At 45.7% G+C, this 21,197-nt stretch overlaps 1 protein-coding gene across 3 annotated transcripts in view; it reads left to right on the forward strand.

Annotated features, from left to right (window-relative positions):
- Ift88 (intraflagellar transport 88) overlaps nt 1-17,233 on the forward strand; it is a 106,726-nt gene extending 89,493 nt beyond the window's left edge. For 2 of the 3 annotated variants that reach the window (XM_048442030.3, XM_048442028.3), the window contains exons 25-26: nt 16,251-16,361; nt 16,599-17,233. In XM_048442030.3, coding sequence (XP_048297987.2) covers nt 16,251-16,361; nt 16,599-16,720 — 233 coding nt within the window. In that variant the 3' untranslated portion in view covers nt 16,721-17,233. The remainder of the gene's footprint in view (nt 1-16,250; nt 16,362-16,598) is intronic. The other variant, XM_048442029.3, reaches the window with a different exon arrangement.
- The last annotated feature ends 3,964 nt before the right edge of the window (nt 17,234-21,197 follow it).

Here is a 21,197-nt window from a genome sequence, read left to right on the forward strand (position 1 = left end):
TGTAAATGTTGCCATATTTTAGTTCTTAATTTACCTGTCTGTTTCTGCCCATTAATTAGTCAAGTTCAAGTTGGAGAATAGCATAGATATGAATGAGGGTTGACTGTTAAGATTTCAAATTTCCAGCTGGGCGGTGGTGGCACTGACCTTTAATCCTAGTACTTGGGAGGCAGAGGCAGGAGGATCTCTGTGAGTTCAAGGCCAGCCTGATCTACAAGAGCTAGTTCCAGGACAGACTACAAAGCTACAGAGAAACCCTGTCTTGAAAAACCTAAAAAAATAAATAAATTCAAAATTCCCTTGTAAAGAACTTAGCATGAGAAGCAGTGTGGCCCTAGGGTACTGACAACCCAGATCTTAGTCCGACCTACCTCAGTGGCGTTGCCCTTCTAACAAGGGTGTGTGTGTCACGTCCTGTCTTGATCTTGACAGCATACTTCTGCTTGTGAGCCAACCTTTAATACTTTACATGCTTTTGAAGGTCTTGACATTTTTTAAATTCCTTGATTTGGGCTCCTTGAGGCATCATTTGTTAACAAAACATTATAGTACATTTTCTATTTTTTTTTCCCCTCAGCTTCTGTCAGGTAGTGGTAGTGACAGTAGAAATGTAATAGTTTTAAAAAAGCTAATTTTAAAGAAATATAAATGCTACGTTTTCCTCCGTCCTCTCATCCCCACACTCCGCCCTGCTCTGGCTGACACACCAGCAGTGTTGCCTGTAGTGTCCTAATGCAGGCGTGTGGCGCAGACTCCTGGGGAGGAGTAGGATGCGGTCCCCGCTGGCGAGGCGGTTGACATCTAGTTAGAAAGACATGGGCTTCAGTGCCACTGCTAGGCCTGCTTCGGTAGAAAAGCACATGGGTTTTCTGATTTTCCTGTGGACAGAAAACTGCAGTTGAGACAAAGAGTCTACCATGAATCCAGAGCTCCGTTTTGCTAACTGTGTTTAGGCAGTTGTAGTTACTGGTGGCGTATGGTTCTAGCCAGACAGCTTGGTTCCTCAAGAGCCAACCTCTACCTCCTGGCCTGTTTCTCCTCAGGCCACAGGCGCCATGACACACAGTTTGAGAAATGAGGAGGAGTGGTTGGTGTTGAGCCTAAAAGGCAGGAGGGGGCATCAGAGGCAGTTTGCTGTGTCGAGGAGCAGTGGTCCCCTCGCAGCATCCCATGGTCTTCTTACCGTCCCTATCTCCCAGATACCTCCCAACTCCTACTTCATAGAATCCACTTGGCCTTTAGTTAGACTGAGCTGAGTCTTGAGTCTGAAAGGTGTAGGCCACCACTCCTTCATTAGCTGGAGGCAGCTATAAAGCCCATGGGCCCCCATCCACAAGCTCTGAGCTGAGTAGGTTGCGAACCCAGAAGTTAGTGTGGAACATTAACCATGTGTGTAACACCACACAGTCAAGCATTGTGTTCTCAACCTAGTGTCGCATATGGATAGCCACACTAAAGAGAATAAGGCCTCCAACCATGTTTTATATCCAAGAAGTTCATGTATGGCCACCAGGAAACCTGGCCTTCTCAGCTTGTGGACTTTTGACCTGTAGGTCAGAAATTGAAAATCTGTGTCAAAAAAAAAATGGTATTAGCTAAGTACTAGGCAGCAAGCATTGTGCACACATTAAAAGAAACTCCTGAGCCAGGCCAGGTGGTGCCCACCTGTGAACTCAGCCCCGGGAGGCTAAGGCAGGAGAATGTGGAGTTGTAGGCCAGCATGGGCTACAAACCAAGACACTATCATCCCCACCTTCCCTCAAAAGAAGAGACTTAGAAGGTTCCCCAGATCAAACTGACAGTGCTTGTTCATAGAAACGGGAAGATATGTGACCTGGTCTCTTTACAACTCAGTATTCCTTTCATAGCTGACCTTTAGGAAAGAAGTCACCCTGCATTAAAATTCTGGGACCACGCTGGGTGAGATGGCTCCCACCTGTAAGTCTAGCGTGGGAGGTTGACACAGGAGGATCACTACCACAAATTTGAAGCCAGTCTGTGCTAAATAGTGGGCTGGTTCCAGGTCTGCCTGGGCTACAGAACGAGACCCTGTCTCAAAAAACTAAACAAGAGGTGGGAGGGGAGAGAAAGAGAAAAGAAAAAATTCAAGTAGCTCTGAGGACAACACCTCTGCAAACCTTGAGTTTTCAGAATAAAGACAGGCCTGTTCCTGATGCCTGCCACCCTACACTCCGTTTTCAGGGCTGCTTGTTCATTTGGAAGCCTGAGCCTCCTGGGTTTCCACTCTGAAAAGCCTGCCTTAGATCTGCAAAGGATGCTGCAGCAGAGGGAGAGCTGGGGAGGCAGTCTGGAAAGGCTGCCCAGGGCTCTCAGCGGTCTCCAGGAAGACTGCCCAGCCCCCTAGTGCCCTTCTAAACTGGCCTTAACTCTCCGCAGTCAGGGTTGAGAGAAGGGATGCCTGTGTGTCGGGGGAAGCTGCCCCAGCCCCTGCCTCCCCACCGCTCCACTGCCAATTTTAACCAATTCTGCTTTCTCCCATCCAGTCCATTTCAGGCCAAAACAAATACTGCTAGCACACAAGTGAGCTTTATATTCACAAAAAGCTGTTCCAAGGAGAAACTTGGCCCTGGTGACACTTTCCACACAGGGCCTCATGTCGCTTGGTTTGCTTGGCACCGGTTTAAAGGGCTGCCCAGGACCTTCCCCGGGTACTGCGGCTTCTCCTAGCACTGGCCTTAAATGTTCCCTGTTTCTGACACCTCAAGCACGTCAGTCCCGACGTCTTCACTTCATCCTGCTGTCGGATGTGAACACCTCTCTCAGCACCCACCCTGCAGTCAGCATAAACAGGCTGTGCCTGCCTTCTTCTGTCTGACTTGGGAGCCCCTCACCCCTGCCCCAGGACACCCGCAAGCCCAGTATAGCAGCCCCCCTGTCCTCAAGTCCTCCACCTTCCCATCCCCATTATTCCCGTTTAGGGGTCCTAGAGGGAACGAGCCTCTCCACACCCCCATGGTGAATCCATGATTCCTGGCAGTCTCTGCAGCAGGACAGCACTCGGCCTCCGCACATCCACAGATCAGATGGGGAAGAAAGACGTTCAGTAGAGATCTGCACAAAGCCCTCTTGAAGCAAGTACAGTGTGGTAAAAACAAATGCGGAGCCAGGCATGGTGGCGCATGCCATTGGTCCCAGCACTTAAGAGACAGGTGGATCTCTGAGTCTGAGGCCTGCCTGGTCTACAGAGTTCTGGGATAGTCAGGGCTACACAGAGAAACCCTGTCTCAAAACAAAACAAACAAAAATATAAGGGCGTAAACTAGCTTTGAAAGTCTGATCTAGGAGAAGGATACAAGGGACCCAACTGTGTCGGGATCACTGGTTGTATAGTGTAGCTGTCTGCAGAGTTCACCTCTGAGAGCTCTGGTGTATTGATTGGCTTTGTGTTTTTGGATCAGACTAGATCACCTCTCCTTCTCCAAGTAACTCCAACCTTAGAGTCATGCAGAAGGCTCGTCAGACTACTGAAGACTTCTAGGGTCTCACTGCTGAGTCTGAGGAGCTGCCAGTCCTACTGTCCCTGCTGTGTCATCCCAACCCATGCTGGAAGGACTATGGCGCCACTCAGTTAATGCCAAAGCTAAGTGTGATGCAGTTACAGGCAAAGGTCATTCTGTTGTCCCCATAGCGGTTCCCAGTGCGTGCCAGTGTGGTACCCAGCTTAGGTCTTCCCCTGGCACTGTCACTATAGGGCTCACCTTGAGATGCCTCTTCCATTATGTGCACAGCCATGGAGCCAGCCTCCACACTGCCTGGGACACACATATCCTCAATACATGATACTTTCTGCTATGGGTGTTTTTGAGACACACTTGCTGTGGTGGCCCAGGTTTACCTTGAAACTCACAGCCTTACTCCTGCTTCAGCCTCCCACATACTGAGGCCATGCCCAGGATTTTCAGAACTTTGTTTTTACATAACTAACGAAAATCAAGTGAATTTAAATATTTTTAACTACTCATAGTAAAAAAAATGCATTGCTTTTTATAAGCAGAGTTTGGGGGTCAGGGTTTAGCAGCATATTGATAGACATGCAAAAAAAAAATTAAATCAAGAATGTCAGTATCCAGCCAGGCAGTAGTGGGGCACTCCTTTAATCCCAGCACTCAGGAGGCAGAGGCAGATGGATCTCTGTGAGTTCGAGGCCAGCCTGGTCTATAAAGCAACTTCCAGAACAGCTAGGGCTGTTATACAGTGAAACCCTATCTATAAATAAATAAATAAATAAATAAGAATGTAAAAAAGAATGCCAGCATCCAAAATCAGGAGCACATATTCTACAGTTTCAGAGTAGTCCTGGTGTTTCTGTTCTCCATGGTAAACAAAGGAGGAGAATAACCCTGTTCTCACCTAGTATGCTGGCTCCACTTAGGAGGCCAGGAAACTGTTTTGCGTGTCTGCTTCTTGTGTATGCGTTCTCGAGTCCAAGGATGCTTCCTGGTAAAGCGCTGCCTGACACTACCCTGCACTGTCTGTGGCCTCACCCGGGCGCTGTGTTACTAAAGGCTGTGCTGTAAATTGCTCTTTTTGTTTGCTCTGTGTAACTGTAGTGGTTTGCTGTGCTTTGTCGTGTGATTTTTGACAGTGTCCTGGATGTGAACTGCTCCAGTGGAAATGTACGTTTTTGCTCCGAGTGCCTTTGTAATGAGCAGAAATCACTGTGGCTCAGTGAGCAGAAACCCGCTTCTCAGTCACTTCTGAGGGCATCTTAGTTTGTAAAAGTCCAAATTTGAATTGGAGATTATAATCCCAAAGCAGGCCGGGTTTTGTTGTTTTTGTCTAGAAAACACTTTTCAATAGTTTTCTGGGTTTTCATGGTATTACACGCAGAGAATGAAAAGGCCACTCCTATGCCTCCAGGAATGGAGAGATCCCCAGATTTGGTCTGGAGTGGTCGCTACAATCTTCTTGCCAAGGAGGTACTACACCTGAGTCACCTGGAGGAAGGGAGTGAGCCACTCCTGTGGAGAAGCAAGCCCCGAGGGCCGGGCTGGGGACTCCTGTGTCTGAACAGCCCCTTCACTCCAGAGACCAAATTGATGGTTTTGCTGGACAGCCTAGTCCTGACCACTTTGTAGCACATAAGCCTTCTTAGGGATAAACATTAGAGGATAGAGGGACACACATGCCAAAATCCCTCAGTATTGGCATCAGAACTTTGCACATAAGTGCGCACTGTTGAGATGTTCTGGGCATTCCATTTGGCTTAGTAATTCTGTAAGCCAAGCCAGACCATGCATGGATAATCTAGAATTACAGACCACATGTCAGTGATATGATTCCATTCTGCCATTGAATTATGAAAGCATCTTTGCACATTATACAAATGAATGGGCATCAGACTAAATTATTAGACATAAGGATTTGAAGACCATGATATTCAAATGTTCCAATATATTCTTCTTTGCCTTTCCCCAGCCACTGAGAAATGTGAAGCCTTTCCGTAGCTTGCTGTGTGTATGAAAAGTCTCAGGTCTATAGTGTCAGGCCCTGCTCAGGCTGAGCTTTCTGTGATGGTAGGACATATGATACTGTCCCATGATCTAAGTGCCAGTTTACAGCAATCTGAGCAAATGAACTTCTTGGGCTGTGAGATTCCGTGTCCGTACCCTTCTCCTAAAACTTCATTAGCTCTTTACACCTCAGCTACCTCCAGCAACATCTCACTTAACGGCTTCGTGGTTTTGCGATACACTTCTGTGTTTCCAGGAGAACGTTTGCCTCTCCTCTGGCCCTTAGCTTGAGCTCAGTTTAAGATCACTATGCTTAGTCCCAGTCCCTGAACTCCTTTGTCAAACCATATTGCAAGTGAGCCTGAGCAAGTCACCAAGTTCTAGTTCCCTGTCAGTAGCGGGAGAGGAGACTAGCACCCACCACAGGGGGCTGCCAAGGGGAAGAAGTGAGTTTACACCGAGAGCTTTTAAAGTAATGTCTGGTGTGGGCCTCCACTGGGTATGGGCCAGTGCGGTGCTCCAACTTCACTCGGCACAACTGGAGGTGCTGCCGTCCGCCCTAGTACCACATCCGTATTTTTTTCTATCGTTTCTATTGTGTGTGCTTACGTGTGACGGAAGGGCACGCCTGTGTCATCAAATGTATGTGGAGACCGGAGGACAACTTGGTTGAGTTGGTTCTGCAGGTGGAACTCAGGCCTGTGTTTTTATTCGCTGAGCCACTGTGCTGCCTCCACATCCATGTTCTGCCCCTGAGTTTGTTTCCGGGCACTGGAGGAACATGTCCAAGTACATGAGAGCCCTCAGAAAGAAACACATTGCTGGCTCACTGAAGAGATTCGCTTTTAACAGAAATGCTGACTGACTATCCCAGTAACGCCATGAATGGAAGCGTTGATGAATCCACTTTGGAATGGCAGAGACAAATTACTGAATCACAGACCACCCAAGATAAGAATGTTACAGAGGGGACTTCTTAGTTCTTCTTCCTGCTGCTGTGATAAATCAAACACCCGACAAAAGCAGCTTCAGAGGGAGAGAGGGTTTTACTCCGGTTCATAGTTCCAGGTCACAGCCCTTCCCCACAGGGGAAGCCACAGCAGCAGGGGCTTGAGGCAGCTGGTCGCGTTGTACCCGCTGTGCCCAGAGTCCAGAAGTGGAGAACAAGGGGCAAGTGCATGCGGGTGCTCTACCTGCCCTCTCTGTGGTCTGTGGCCTCCTGTGGGAATGGTGGGTCTCCCATGTCCGTTAACACATTCTCAGAGACTGACTTAATCTAGACAGCTTCTCACAGGGGTACCCAGAGACTCGCCTCCCAGGCGAGGAGTTAGCAGTTACTGTCACAGCTAGTGAGGTAACTCAGTAAAGGCGCTTGCCCTGAAACCTAGGCAACCTAACCTCAGTCCCCAGAACTCAGGCAAAGGTCGAACTGATCCACAGTTGTCTCTGCCCTCCACACACATGCTGTGGCATGTGTGCCCACATATACAATGGGATTGTTTTACTTGACAGATAAATACACACACACACACACACGTCAGTCCTCTCCTTCTACCACAGAGGTCCCAGAGATCAAACTCGGGTAGTAAGGCTTGATGGCAAGCACCTCTGCTTGCTGGACCACCTTGCGAGCCTCATGGGAATTTTATGTATATCTATTGTACGTATATGCATACACACAACCTTTTTTTCTTTTTCTTTTTTGGTTTTTCAAGACAAGGTTTCTCTTGTAGCATTGGCTGTCTTAGAACTTGGTCTGTAGAATAGGCTGGCCTTGAACTCTTGAACTCCCAAATGCTAAGATTCAAGGCATAAGCCACCACTGCCTGGAGCAACACACAAACTTTTTTTTTTTTATCAGTTATTCCTTTGTTTTCCTTCTGATCTTCCTAGCTGTATTTCCCTTTGTGTTGAAATAGGTCTTGCCGAGCCAGGTGTGGTGGTGCATGCCTTTCGTCCCAGCACTCTCAAGGCAGAGGCAGAAAGATTCAGGGCCTCCCTGGTCTACAGAGCAAGTTCCAGGACTACACAGAGAAACCCTGTCTCAAAAATAAAGAAAGCTGGGTGCTACTGACACACACCTTTAATCCCAGCACACAGGAGGCAGAGGCAGGGAGATCTCTGTGAGTTCGAGGACAGCCTGGTCTATGAAGCAAGTTCCAGGACAACCAGAGCAGTTACACAGAGAGACCCTGTCTCGTAAAACCAGAAAGGAAGGAAGGAAGGAAGGAGGGAAGGAGGGAGGGAGGGAGGGAGGGAGGGAGGGAAGGATAAAGAGAGAAAGGAAAGAAGAGATACTGCTATGTAATCCAAGCTGTCCTTTAGCTTTCAATCCTGCCTCAGTCTCCAGAATGCTGGGGTTCCTAGTGTGTACCAACATGTCCTGGGGACCGCTCTACCAGCAAATACATGCATAGCAAGTTCCTGTCATCCACCAACGCATATAATTCCAATCAGACCAAAGCAGACCAAATTAAAAGATACCCAGGTTTAATGGGCACCAGCACTCCCAGGGGAACACGAAGGGAAAAGGGGAGACCATGTGTTCATTCTCGGGGAGGGGGGGCAATTTAAATACCCTGTGGGAGTGATCCTGACCTTCCCTGGGGAGGGATTACCTTTTGGCGGGCTTCCTTGACCCTCCCTGGGGAGGGGTCACCTTTTGACGGGCTTTCTTGGAGGTGGAGTTTGGATTGAGGTAACTCCCAGGGGAGGGAGCTTTGAAATGAAACTTTCTGCCCAACGTTCCAAAATGGGTGCTGGGGGCTGGGGTGAAGCCTCAGCTAAACACTAACCATAGTTAATGCCGCTGTCCTTTCCTTCCCCGATCCACTTCACATGTCAGGTATTTAAGCATTTAAAATTCAAAATATGATTTAAAAATATATTAAATCCCCAGGCAGTGGTGGCACATGCCTTTAATCCCAGCGTGGGACAGACAGAGGCAGGTGGATCTCTGAGTTCAAGGCTAGCCTGATCTACAAAATGAGTTCCAGGACAGGCTCCAAAGCTACACAGAGAAACCCTGTCTCAAAACAAACTAAGAAACAAAATACTAAGTCAGTGTTTCTTTTGCTTCTGTCTTTATTGAATCCCTGCATAGGCTCCCTCTCCTCTCATGAGTGACTGCAGCCGGCAGGGTCAGCTTTTCCAAAGTCTCCCCTGTCAGCTGATTGTGCGCGATATGTTTAGGTCAGAGAGGAGAGGGTGAATACCTCAGCCATCGCTGTGTAAAGATGAACGTCCGTCCGTTTGCGTCAGCATTTCTAGATACCAACAGTTCCTCACACTGCCAGACTGTGTCTCCTCAGTTACTTTTATATCAGTATCATTGGGGGTAAAAGAAAGACCAAAAATAACTTTTAAAATGTCTAGTGAATCAGGATATCATAGTTATAGATTAGAGAACATATCGAAACTATAGTTACAGTTGGAGAATCATAGTTATATTCTCAAAGGAGAATTCTTGAAGAACAGATTTGGAAGAGTCATAGCCACTGTGTTCATGACAGATTGTGATGAATGGCAGGCAGACTTTTTTTTTTTTTTAAGAAAAGCTTTGTTTTAAGAGGTACTTCCTTTCCAAAATAAGCTGACAGGTGACATTTGAAGGACTTCTTATGTTAAGAGAAAGGCAAGGTTGAAGAATTATTGAGTATGGATCCATCAGTTGGTCCTTGATGCCTGAGTGACCAGTGTAGCCCTGATGAGAGCAGTTTCAAGCCAGTCAGAGATAGTCACATCCGTGATCTGAGGAGTGGGTGGGCAGCAGGGAGAGAAGATGCTCTGTCCCCTTCCTGTGCGCGGTAGTAACACCCGCAGCCACACTGTGTCTTTATCTCCCCCACCACCATGGGCGAAATAATGCTGCTGTGAAAATAGGAATAGAATTCCAGTTTTTACTAAATTTGGGTATTTAATTCTTAAAAGATAATCAGGGCTGGAGGGATAATAACTCAGTCTGTAAAGTACCCACCATGCAAGCCCAAGTGGCCCCAGATCTGATCCCCAGGACCCACATAAAGAGCTGTGTTATGACATAAACTAAACAATGCATTGGTATAGTTATCATTTTACATAATTATCTTTTTAATGTGGCTCAGTGTTAGAGTGCATGTCTGTCGTTCAGGAAGCACTGAGCTCCAAATCCAGTACCTCATAAGCACTGGCCCTGCTGGTGCACCCCCGAGATCCCAGTACTTGAGAGGTGGATGCAGGAAGATCACAAGTTCTAGGTCATTCGGGACTACATAATAAGTTGTAGGCAAGCCTGGGTGCAGGAGACTGTAAGAGCAATGTGAATGGATGCATATAGATAAAGCTTTTATGTTCAAAAAGAAAAAAAAGAGCTGTGTGTGGTGGTGCCTACTTATGATCTCAGTGCTGGGGGCGTGGAGACAGGAGGGTCCCTCCCTGCAGCTTTGCCAGTGAGGAAGTCTGTTTTAACCAGTGACTGCCAGGCCAATAAGAGATTGTTTCCAAAAAACAAGGTCCAAGGCACATGATGAAGAATGGCATCTGGCCTTCGTATGAATGTGCACATGTCCCCATTAGACAGAGAGAGAGAGAGAGAGAGAGAGAGAGAGAGAGACCCAGAGGCAGACAAAGAGTTACAGAGAGAGACAGAGACAGAGACAGAGAGAGAGAGAGAGAGAGAGAGAGAGAGAGAGAGAGAAAGGGAGAGAGAGAGTTTGTAAAGTACCCACAATGCAATATTTAGCACATTATTTGTGGTAGAAAACACTAAGGATAAATGAAGTGTAAACTACACATAGCCTCAAATGTAATTCGTCTCTCCCTTGGCCTGTGGTAGTTACTGCAGGCCCCTGCTACCTATCCTGGACAGGATCAGCTATCAGACTTCCTAGCTGTATTTAAGAGAGGATTTTACCTCTGGGAGCCCTAAAACCTGGATGCCCTAACATAACAACTTCTAGGGGTGCAGCCAGAGTACAGTAATGATGCTCACTAGAAAGTTCCCAGAAATCAATAAAAGGAGAAAAATGCAAGGAATGTTATTGGTTGTTTAAAATGTTTTATGGCTGTGACTTTATGGAACTATTTAAGATAAAAGCCACCTTCGGGCTATCAGGTGGCCAGAGTAAGTGCTGTGTCCTTCCCTCTTGTACCGGGTGCATCAGTGGTTAACACTCATGACAATCCAAACCATACTGGTGCTGAAGGGGCCATGTCCATGCATTGTTCTTGCTTTCATTGCTTATGTGAATGTAACATGTACTCATTTCAGGAAAATCCTTGCATTTGAATCTGATTTTAAAACCTCAATCATGTTGGGTAACACACACCTTTAATCCCAGCAGAGGCAGGAGGATCTCTGTGGGTTCGAGTTCAGCCTGGTCTAAAGAGCTAGTTCCAGGACAGCCAAGATTACACAGAGAAACCCTAACTCAAACAAACAAGCAAGCCCTCAATATTATTCTAACCATTTAGAAAATTAACAAAAAATATTACATTGCATTTTATGTTCTCTTTACCATTTTCTTGCCTTGAGTTTATCAACCACTGTAAATAATTTTTATTCTATGTTATCACTGGGCAAGGACCAGACTGGGTGTTTTCAGGTTCTTGGCTTCTTACTTGAGAATGAAATTAAAGCCCATGAGGATTGCAGAATAGTGAGGAAACTTGATGAAAGCAAAGAACTCGAGCAGTTGGGATAAACTCTGTCAAGACTGACAGCAGGCCAGCGACTGAGAGTGCTCGAGGGCTCCAGATACTGGTCGGGGCTTCCTTTCCCAGAGTTTAACTGGGGGAGGGGGGAGTTTGCTTAGTATGGTTGTGATTTAGGTGCTGCTCTCCTCTGACTGGCAGGTTTGGATTACATAAGCCTTGCTTACTGTGCATGTCCCTTCCCATAATGCATCTGATTTTAATCATATATATGCCCAAATTATGCACAGCCATAAGACGGTAAGTAGAGAATTCTCTTTAAAAGTTCACTTTAAGGATACAGTTTGCCTACTTGCACACATGTACCCAAAACCAGTCTAGGGCAGATTGGCCCATTGCCTGTAGTTCCCAGATGGTACAGTTGAAACCAAGGAGTATCAAAAGGTTGCTCAGGAGAGTAGTTTATTCTTCTTGTTTAAAGCAAGATCTGTGCAAGCCGGGGTCCTAGGTTGCTAACAGGTTGCTAGGTACATTGTTCAGAGATGGATGTGTGCATAGCCCAAGTTATTCTCTATGATTAACTGCCTCATTAGGAAGCATATTCTTTTTCAATAAGCGAAGGCCACCTTTCTTGAGAATTGAATTCATTTTTATTTGAAGAAAACGTGATAGAAATGTATATAGATAGGCCCCTTAGCCTTACGTAGTTTAGCAATAGACCTTATATTGAAAAGATCACTATGTCAATATAAGGGGTTCCCAGCACCCATGGTAGTTCACAACCACCTGTAGCTCCAGTTTCAGGAGACAGGATGCCCTCTACTGACCTTCACAGGCACCGACATTTTCAAAGTACATATACATACACACAGGCAAAACACTCATATGCATAAATTAACTAAATCTAAAAAAAATGTTTTTAAGGATCACTTTGTCACAAGGGGGAAAAGAGTGCATATATAAAACAACAATACTAAAATGTTACAATTGGTCACCAAGACAGGATGGAGTCGGTACCAAGACCTGCTGGGAGCTTCTGTGAACAGTCCCAGGACAGTAGCCTTGCCTGTAAAGCCAGGAAGCCGGCGCTGTTCCAGAGTTGGAGCTGGGTTGAGGATAAGGCAGAGAAAGAGTATGGTGTTTAGTTTGCCAAATGTTTAGCTACTGTTTCTAAGCCAGCCAGGTTTTGTAGTGGGTTTAGTTTGTCCAAATGCTCAGCTACTGTTACGAAGTGGGCCACATTTTGTAGTCCCCCAGATTAATGAGCTGGAGCTGCAGCAGCTGGGGATGTGCACATAAAGAAAGTTCACATTCTACTTTGTATACCTTCTCTCAGCCGGACAGCTATTATGTGATGTGTGAATCTGGGTGGCATCCAGGAAGCCTGGGTTTCAGGGTTACTGTCCTGAGTACACCATATCAGAAACATAGATGGACACATTTGTGTCTTTCCACAATGTCAGACTTGAAGACAAATTCACAAAAGTTATGCTGGCTGCAATTTGCCAAGTAGTTCTGAATTCCCTCCATAGCTAGCTGGGGCAAACACCAGATTTTTTTATCCCTGTCTTAACCTGCCAACACTAACTCTGAGCTCACAGTTGCATGTGACACAAAAATCATGTCTACACGTATGTGTGTGTAGGTTACAGGATGACTATAGAAGAGCTAAGGAGGCTACAGCAGAGTTCAGAGAGGCTTTCCTGAGGCAGAAGGGCTGATAGAGATGTGGAGTCTGTGGGGAGAGGCAGGGTAGATAAGAACCCTGTTAGAGAAGCTTCTGGAAACTCTTCATCTGCAGAAGTGGACATGCAGGACCATGAGGTGCAGGACTGACGGGTAAACAAATGGACACGTGTCAGAGGTTCTCTGCTTGTTGGTCCCATGCACCAACCAGGTAGTCAGATGGCAGGTTGGTGGAGGCTTTGGTGTCAGGTATGAGGCAGAAGTGTTGTCCCCATCTGCAGTCTGGAGGTCCTGTGAAGGTCTTGGTTTGTGTGACAGTTCTGCTACGTGTCTCAGTTTACTCAGATAACTTAGCAGAGTAGCCCTTTTTATCTTTAGGAGGAAGTTACTCAGTTGTCAGCCTGCCCCTTCATCTGTACTTAGAATGAAGTCACCCAGGATAGGGCACCGCAGGAAAACCAGTTCACAAACTGTGAGTTAACACAAGGCAAAGTACAGACTTCTGCCTCTCCAGCCATGCCAGGGAAGGAAGAGCTGCTCCCCAAATTTTTATTTCCTAAACTTATTATATAACTTCCCTCAGAAATACTGGTTACTGGTTTTTGATATAGTGAAATGAGTATACAATTTAAAAAGTGATTTAATTTTATTAGTTGTGCACATGAATGTGTGTATACCTCGGTGTTTACACATATGTAGAGACCAGAGCTCACGTTTAGGCATTGTTTTCAGGAGCTATCCATCTTGTGTTTTGAGACATGATCTTTCATTAGCCTGGAGTTCGCCAACTAGAGTAGGCTGGCTGACCAGTGAGCCCCAAGGATCCTTCTGTCCCCAAACCCCACTGCTGGGATTATAAGTGTGGGCTTACCTAACATCCTGGCTTTTTGTTTGTTTGTTTGTTTTCTTTTTTTCAATTTTCGACAGGGTTTCTCTGAATAGCCCTGGCTGTCCTAGAACTTGCTCTGTAGACCAGGCTGGCCACAAACTCAGAGACCTGCCTGCCTCTGCTTCCCCAGTGTTGGGACTAAAGACCTGCGACACTTAACACCCTGACTTAAATGTGAATCCTAGGAAATTGTCAGTCCACATAGCAAGCACTTCACCAACTGAGCCCTCTCCTCAGCTTTCCAGCCAGACTCAGTCATGAGTATTAACCTATTTGTGTCTATGGTATTAATAATGTACCCCTCAGACTATAGTATGGGCCGAGCATGGTGAGCTGCCCATAGCCCAAGCTACTTGGGAGGCTGAAGCAGGGGGTTCATTTGACCCCACATTAGTGTGAGACCCACTCTAAGCAATACAGTGAGACATGTCATTTTGCTTTTTATTTTGTCCTTTTTGTTTGCTGATTGATTGATTGATTGAGGCAGAGTCTCTCTCTGCAGCTCTGTCTAGCCTGTGCCTCACACAGATCTATCTGCCTTTGCCTATGGAGTGCTGGCCGTGACAGTGGGTACCACTGCACCAGCCACATTTGCAAATGGACAAGTAAAGCTAATCAAAGGATGTCAAGGGTTTGGTTGTTTGGTTAGTAATTTTTTGTTTTTGAGACAAGGTCTCATATGTCCCAAGCTGACCTTGAACTCATTATGTGACTGAGTATGGCCTTCACTCCTAGCGGAACTACAGGCATGTGCCACTACACCCAACTCAGGTTTCATTTCCTTAAAGGTTTCTTTTTTTCACAGGATTTGAATCTTCTATGACTAGGAATTACATGTCAGGATTCTAGGAGAGTGTAAGGGCCTAAAGGAGATCTCAGGGTTCTGTTGCCAACTTGTATGTGTGTGGAAAATGAAATAAATATCCCCAGTGTGGGAGCTCGTCAGGTGGTGGTGGTGCTTACCATACAGCCTGGCAACCTGAGTGTGCTCCCTGGAACTCTCATAAAGGTAAGAGGAGGGAACCAACACCAGAAAGTTGTTCTCTGACCTCCACATATGAACCATGACACAAGACCCCATCCCACACAAACACATCACGCATACACATCAACAATAATGAAAACAATAGTTTTTAATTAAGAAATACTGAACACTTTGATCCTAATGCTCTCTCCAGGAGACAGGAGACCTCTGTGAGTCTAAGGACAGCCTGATGAAAAATGAGTTCAAGCCAGTCAGGGTCACACTGTGAATCCCTATCTCAAAACAAAAACAAAGTAAAACTGCCTGGAGCAAACCAAATACGGTGGCGCACGCCTTTAATCCCGGCACTCAGAAAACAGAGGCAGGCTGATCCTAGTTTGAAGTAAGCCTGGTCTACAGAGCATTCCAGGGCAGCCAGGGCTACACAGAGAAACCTTGTCCTGGGGGGAGGGGGAGAGAGAAAGAAAAAAAAGAAAAAGAAAAATAATACAGGTATTTCCTACCATTGTTAGTATTCAGTCTCTCTGGATTTTTTTTTCCCCTGAGACAGTGTTTGTCTGTGTAGCCCTGGCTGTCCTGAAACTTGCTCTATAGACCAGGCTGGCCTCATCCACCTGCCTCTGATTCCCGAGTCCTGAGATTAAAGGTGTGTGCCACCATTGCCCATGTCTCTGAAAATCTTGACTAACATAAATTGTGTTTTCCCCCAAAAAGGTGCTATCTTTTGGCAGCCATAATTCTTTACAAGTTTTGCCTGATAGTGAGTTAAAATCTTTCTCATCTTCGAATGTTTGAAGACAGTACTTGTGTAGTACAGGTTTTCTTGCCCACCCTGAGTTCATGACTAGCCTGCAGTACAGTCTTTGATGTTAACAGCCCAAGGTGGTGGCCACTCCCAGCACTTGGGAAGTGAGGACAGGGAGATGAGAAATTGAAGGGGAATCTCTCAGCTACCGAGTGAGCTCAAAGACAGCCTGAGCCCAGGACACGTGAGACCCTGTCTCAAAAACAAAGGGCACAACGGCACCACACCTAGTGTTGCGTCTTCAGGGCACCTCGCCAGCCTTGCGATGAGGTTGGTTTTGCACTGCCCGTTTATCCTTCCTTCAGATGCTCTTTCTTCCTGGCTGTAATCTTCAGGGCAACCACTCAGCTTCTCTAAAATTGAAACCTAGGACCAACAAGATGCTCAGGAAGGGAAAGGCACATGCCACTATGCCTGATGACCTGAGTTCAATCCCCAAGGTCTACATGGTAGAGAGAACCCACCACAGGTTTTCTTCTGACCTCCACACATATGCCTGGCAAGTGCACACAGACACAAACACAAGTAAACACACGTAAAAAGTAAAACTGAAGCCCGTGAGTAAGTGCACATTTGCAGGGCAGATGCTCAAGTGATGTTTTATATGTGCTCAGATCTCCAACAAGAGATTTCCTTCAAACCTGAATTCCATTCCCCAGAGTCAGCTTCTGATGAAACAGACTACATATTTCTTGGCAAACACACATGATTTAAGATGTGCAATGTGATGTCATGATTCCTTTACTTATTAAACAAATGCATTTTTATTTTTGTTTTCAGATAGTGGCCAGAACAATAGTGCCAGTAGTAAAAGTGAACGACTGAGTGCCAAGCTCAGAGCTTTGCCTGGGACAGATGAACCCTATGAAAGTAGCAGTAACAAAGAAATAGGCAAGTGCTGGTCCCCCCGCCCCAGCTCCTCCAGCACAGCTGGTCTGAAGAAGACCCGGAGGTGGCAAGTGTGTCCTGTCCCGGGGAACTGCTGGGAACTGACATGTGCAGACTGGTCAAACTTGGAAGAGCGTTTCTGTTCACTCTGAGTCATTGGGTTTGGTTGGACTGAGTTTAGATTGCTTTCAAGTTTCTTGTTCTTTCTATTCTAATGGCATGATCTCTTTTGAAACCTAGATGCCTCCTATGTGGATCCACTGGGCCCCCAAATAGAAAGACCAAAAACTGCAGCCAAAAAGAGAATCGACGAGGATGATTTTGCTGATGAAGAGTTAGGAGATGACTTACTTCCAGAATAATACAAACTCTAATATGCTGTGAGTGAGTGAGTAAGAGAGAGAGAGAGAGAGAGAGAGAGAGAGAGAGAGAGTAAGCCGGAAGACAGCCTCAGGTGTTGTTCCCCAGGCACTGCCTACCCACCATTTTTATTTGAGAGTCCCTCTCTGGCCTGGAACACACCATGTAGGCGATGGCCAGCAACCCCCAGGGATCTGCCTGTCTCCACTTCCTCTTCCCCGGTGCTGAGATTATAAGCACATGCCACCATACCCATCTTTTCTTAAAGGGGCTCTGGGGCTTGAACTCAGGTCCTCCGGCTTGCAAGGCAAACACTTTCCCAACTATACTCTCCCTGGTCCAGTAAGTCATTTATAAATGAAAGACATCGCCTTGTAAGATAATGCTGATGTTAAACCTGGGGTCAGATATCCAAACTTTAATTTTGTACACTGTTGAAACTTTAAATGTATTCTGTTCTCTGAACATGGATTTGTGCTGTCATTTTTAATGGAATAAAAGCCATGAAGCTACTACTTTAGGCCAATGACTTCCTTACCTTTCTAGTAACACTGACCAACAATGAGAGTCAGGTTTTTAGAACAGCATAGTATCTGCCCACTCACAAGACAGCTTGTGTATACCCTTTTACCTTTATTACTATATATAAAGTGCCAGCAGTGAGCTTACTGTATTTAATTGCTTAAGAATTACGAAGATACACACACACACACACACACATACACACACACACACACATCAGATAATGACATCAGTAGCTGATGTGCCAGTGTGATCAGGGACAATTCCATAGAGTTCCACCTCTAGATGAAAAGCTACAGGTAGCCAGTGCCTGTTCCTCCAGGGATGAACTCTCCTGCATAGGCTGGACATGTACATATAAATAAAACTAAATGGACTCAGTGGGTTATATATACATGTGCGCATATATATATGCATAATATATAAGTATATACATGTAGCAAAAAGAAAGAGATCATGAATTCGAGAGGGAGGACATGGGATGAGGAAAAGGAAGAGGTATAGATATGTTGAAATAGAAAGGGCAGGAAAAGTTCAATCCAACCAAAGGAATAATGGAGCAGTCAACTTTTTACCCAGATATTCTCATAAAGATCTTTGATTTGGGCAATAATTATACATTATGTGTTGTTATTATTATATCATCTTATGACCTTGTCAAAGTCATTGCAATGAATTAGAAAGGTCCTCAGCTGGAGTACACTGGGCAAACAGGAAGCAAGACTTTGAGAACCAGAGAACAAAGACAAGCCGGAGCACTCTGCTGTCAGAGCAGAGCAGAGGTGGTAGCTAGTTAATGCCTGGGGTCAGGAAGGCTCATAACATGCAGCACGGAAGATCCAAAGTGTAGAAGTTTGAGTGCCAGCGGGTCAGTGTTCATCTGGTGACTGCTCTTCTGTCTATGGAAGAAAATGAGAGATATAATAAGAACAGATAGAAAGTAGTGGCCTTGGGCTGGGTGGTGGTGGCTAACACCTTTAATCCCAGTACTCAGGAGGCAGAGGCAGGAGAATCTGTGAGATTGAGGCCAGCCTGGTCTACAAGAGCTAGTTCCAGGACAGGCTCCAAAACTACAGTCTCGAAGAAAAAAAAAGTGGCCATGGAAAAGGGAATAGAGGTAGAAAATTTAATAGGGTATTTGTATTGGATGCTGTGTTAGTCAGTGTTATTGTCTGAATGGAACATGCTCCCCAGTGGCTCATGTGCTTGAACATCCAGTCCCCAGCTGGTGATGGTGTTCAGGGAGGTGGGATGTTTAGGAGGTGGCACCTCGTGGGAGGAAGTGAGTCACTGACACATAGGCTGCTTCTGTCTCCTGGTCCACTGAGCTCTGACAAGCAGCTGCCTGCCACACGCCTGCCATCATGCCTTTCCTGTCATGGATTGTGTTTCTCAAACTGAGCCAAAATAAATGTTTCCCCTAAAGTTGCTTTCTATCGAGTATCTGATCAGTGATGAGAAAAATAACTAATATAATTAGCTTTTCACTACCATAACAAAATACCTGAGATAACCAACCTGTAGTGGGGGAAAGGTTTATCGTAGCTTGAAGCTACATTGATTTTGGTCTCTGATTACTTGGTCCTATTGCTTTGAGCTTGTGCTGACACCTGTTTGAATGAAAATGGTTTCTGTAGACTCTTAGATTCAAATACTTGGTCACCAGTGAGTAGCACTATTTGAAAGGGAAGTGCGTCACTAGGAGTGGGCTTTGAGGTTTCAAAAAACCCATTGTCAGCTAGGCCTGGTGATGCACTCCTTTAATCCCAGCACTCAGGAGGCAGAGGCAGGTGGATCTCTGTGAGTTCAAGGCCAGTCTGGTCTACAAAATGAGTTCCAGAATAGCCAGGGCTATACAAAAAACAGCAACAAAATAATAATAAAAACAAAAACAACCCAACAACAAAAAGCCTGTTCCAAGCCTAGATCTGGATGTAGATCTCTCAGCTACTTCTCTACTTCTCCAGCACCATGTCTGCCTGCACGCCATCATACTTACTGCCATGATGACAATGGACTAATCTTCTGAAATTGTAAGCCAGCCTTAATTAAGTGTTTTCATTTATAAGAGTTGCCATGGCCATGGTGTCTCTTCACAGCAATAGAATACTAAGACAGTACTGTAAGTACATCATGGCAGAAGCATGTGGCAGAACAACTCATTCATCTGATGGGTAACCCAGAACCACAGGAAAGACACAGCCCCAGTGACCTGCCTTGAATACATGGACCTTGGGGGACACTTCTCCAAGCCATTAAAAAAATGCTAATCTGAGACAACTGCTAATCCCAGCTTTACATGAATTCCAGGGACTGAACTCAGGTGCTCTGCCATGTATAGCAAGCACTTTACTGACAGAATCATCTCCCCAGTCCAAGTTAATTTTTTTTTAAGAGTTGGATTAGTGCAGGCAAGTACTGCGAAAGAAAAGCACACCAAGGGATTGTAAGAGTGATAATAAAGATGAGCCAGGAAACGGCTAGAAGGGAGAATTAAAGAGTGACATGTCCATGAGGAATGATTTGAAGACAGATAAAGTTAAAGAAGTGCGGAACAGAACATACATGGGTGCTGGAATCACATACGGGGATGTAGTTAGCTATTTCTGATGAGGAGACACCCTGGATACAGCCACACAATTTGATAGCTGACAACAGACAAAGCGGGGAAAGACAAAAACTCCAGTGGACACTCAGAACCAGGTGGTATTGTACAAGTTGATGGTGCAGGATTAAGCAGTGAAAACAATGCAAGATCCAGGCGCTAGACTCAGCCATGAATAGGAGGAGCTCATGCTACATGAGGGAGCATCAAAGAATATTTTTGCATATACAACTTACTCAGACTCCAAGGACAGCATGGAAGTAGCCAATCACACTTCGGCTTTGGAAGTTACAGTGCCAAATAATGACTTAAGACTCTGTCCCAGCAGTTACCAGCGTCCGTCCTTCGTGCTGAGGATTAGCGTTCAGTTCCCAGCACCCGTATTAAGCAATGGCTGTGACAGCAGTTCCAGGAGACATGGCTCTCTTGTAGCCTCTGTGGGCACATCAAGGTTGGTCCATGCTGTCTTGCACTTTTGCTGCACTTGGGGCAGCTGAGTGGAGCAAGGGATGAAAACGAAAATATCAAGCTAACTCTAGATAGCTACGCTAGTGGAGACAGTACAGAACATCAAACACACACCATTACCTGAGGGGCACAGTGAGATTAACTGTACTTTGCACCTCTTTTTCTATCAACATAGATTAATGTAGACTTCATTTTTTAAATTTTTATTTATTTTCATGTTTATGAATGTTTTGTCTGCATGTGTCTGTGCAGCATCGTCTGTGTACCAGGTGTCCTCCGAGGTCAGAAGAAGGTATCAATCCCATGGAACTGGAGCTGCAGATGGTTGAACATCACCATTTGGGTGCTTAAGAACCAAACACAAGTCCTCTGCAAGAGCAGACAGTGCTCTTAACTGGATTAATCTTTAGAGTATTTGTTTAGATTACTGTATGTATTTGTTTAGATTACTGTAAGTGTGAAATGACATGCATGTGGTGGCTGGACAACTCTGTGGAGAGGCATAGAACCCGGCCCACCAGTGTTGCATGGTAAGCCCACTGAGCCATCTCCCCAACCCCAAGTCTGGACTAGTTATTAACTTATATCTTGTCACAAAACGCTGAGACCTGGGAAGAACTCCTGTTACAGTGTACTGTGCACCTGTTTGTAAGTTTTGCACCACTATCTAATCACAAATGAAGCTGATGCTCCGATCAGTATGTTTTTGGGAACGGAGACCTTCCACAAACTGAAAACCATTGAAGGAAATCTAGGAGAGGGAGAAGTTGTCCAGTGATCAGACACTGGAAGGTCCTTTTATGGCTGGTCCTGTGCCACTATGGACATGAAAAGATGCTGTAATAGGACCGGTGAGTCGTTCATGGAACTCTGGTAATGACAAG

Source organism: Myodes glareolus, chromosome 12, assembly GCF_982192425.1.
Source record: "Myodes glareolus chromosome 12, mMyoGla1.1, whole genome shotgun sequence".
NCBI lineage: Eukaryota > Metazoa > Chordata > Mammalia > Rodentia > Cricetidae > Myodes > Myodes glareolus.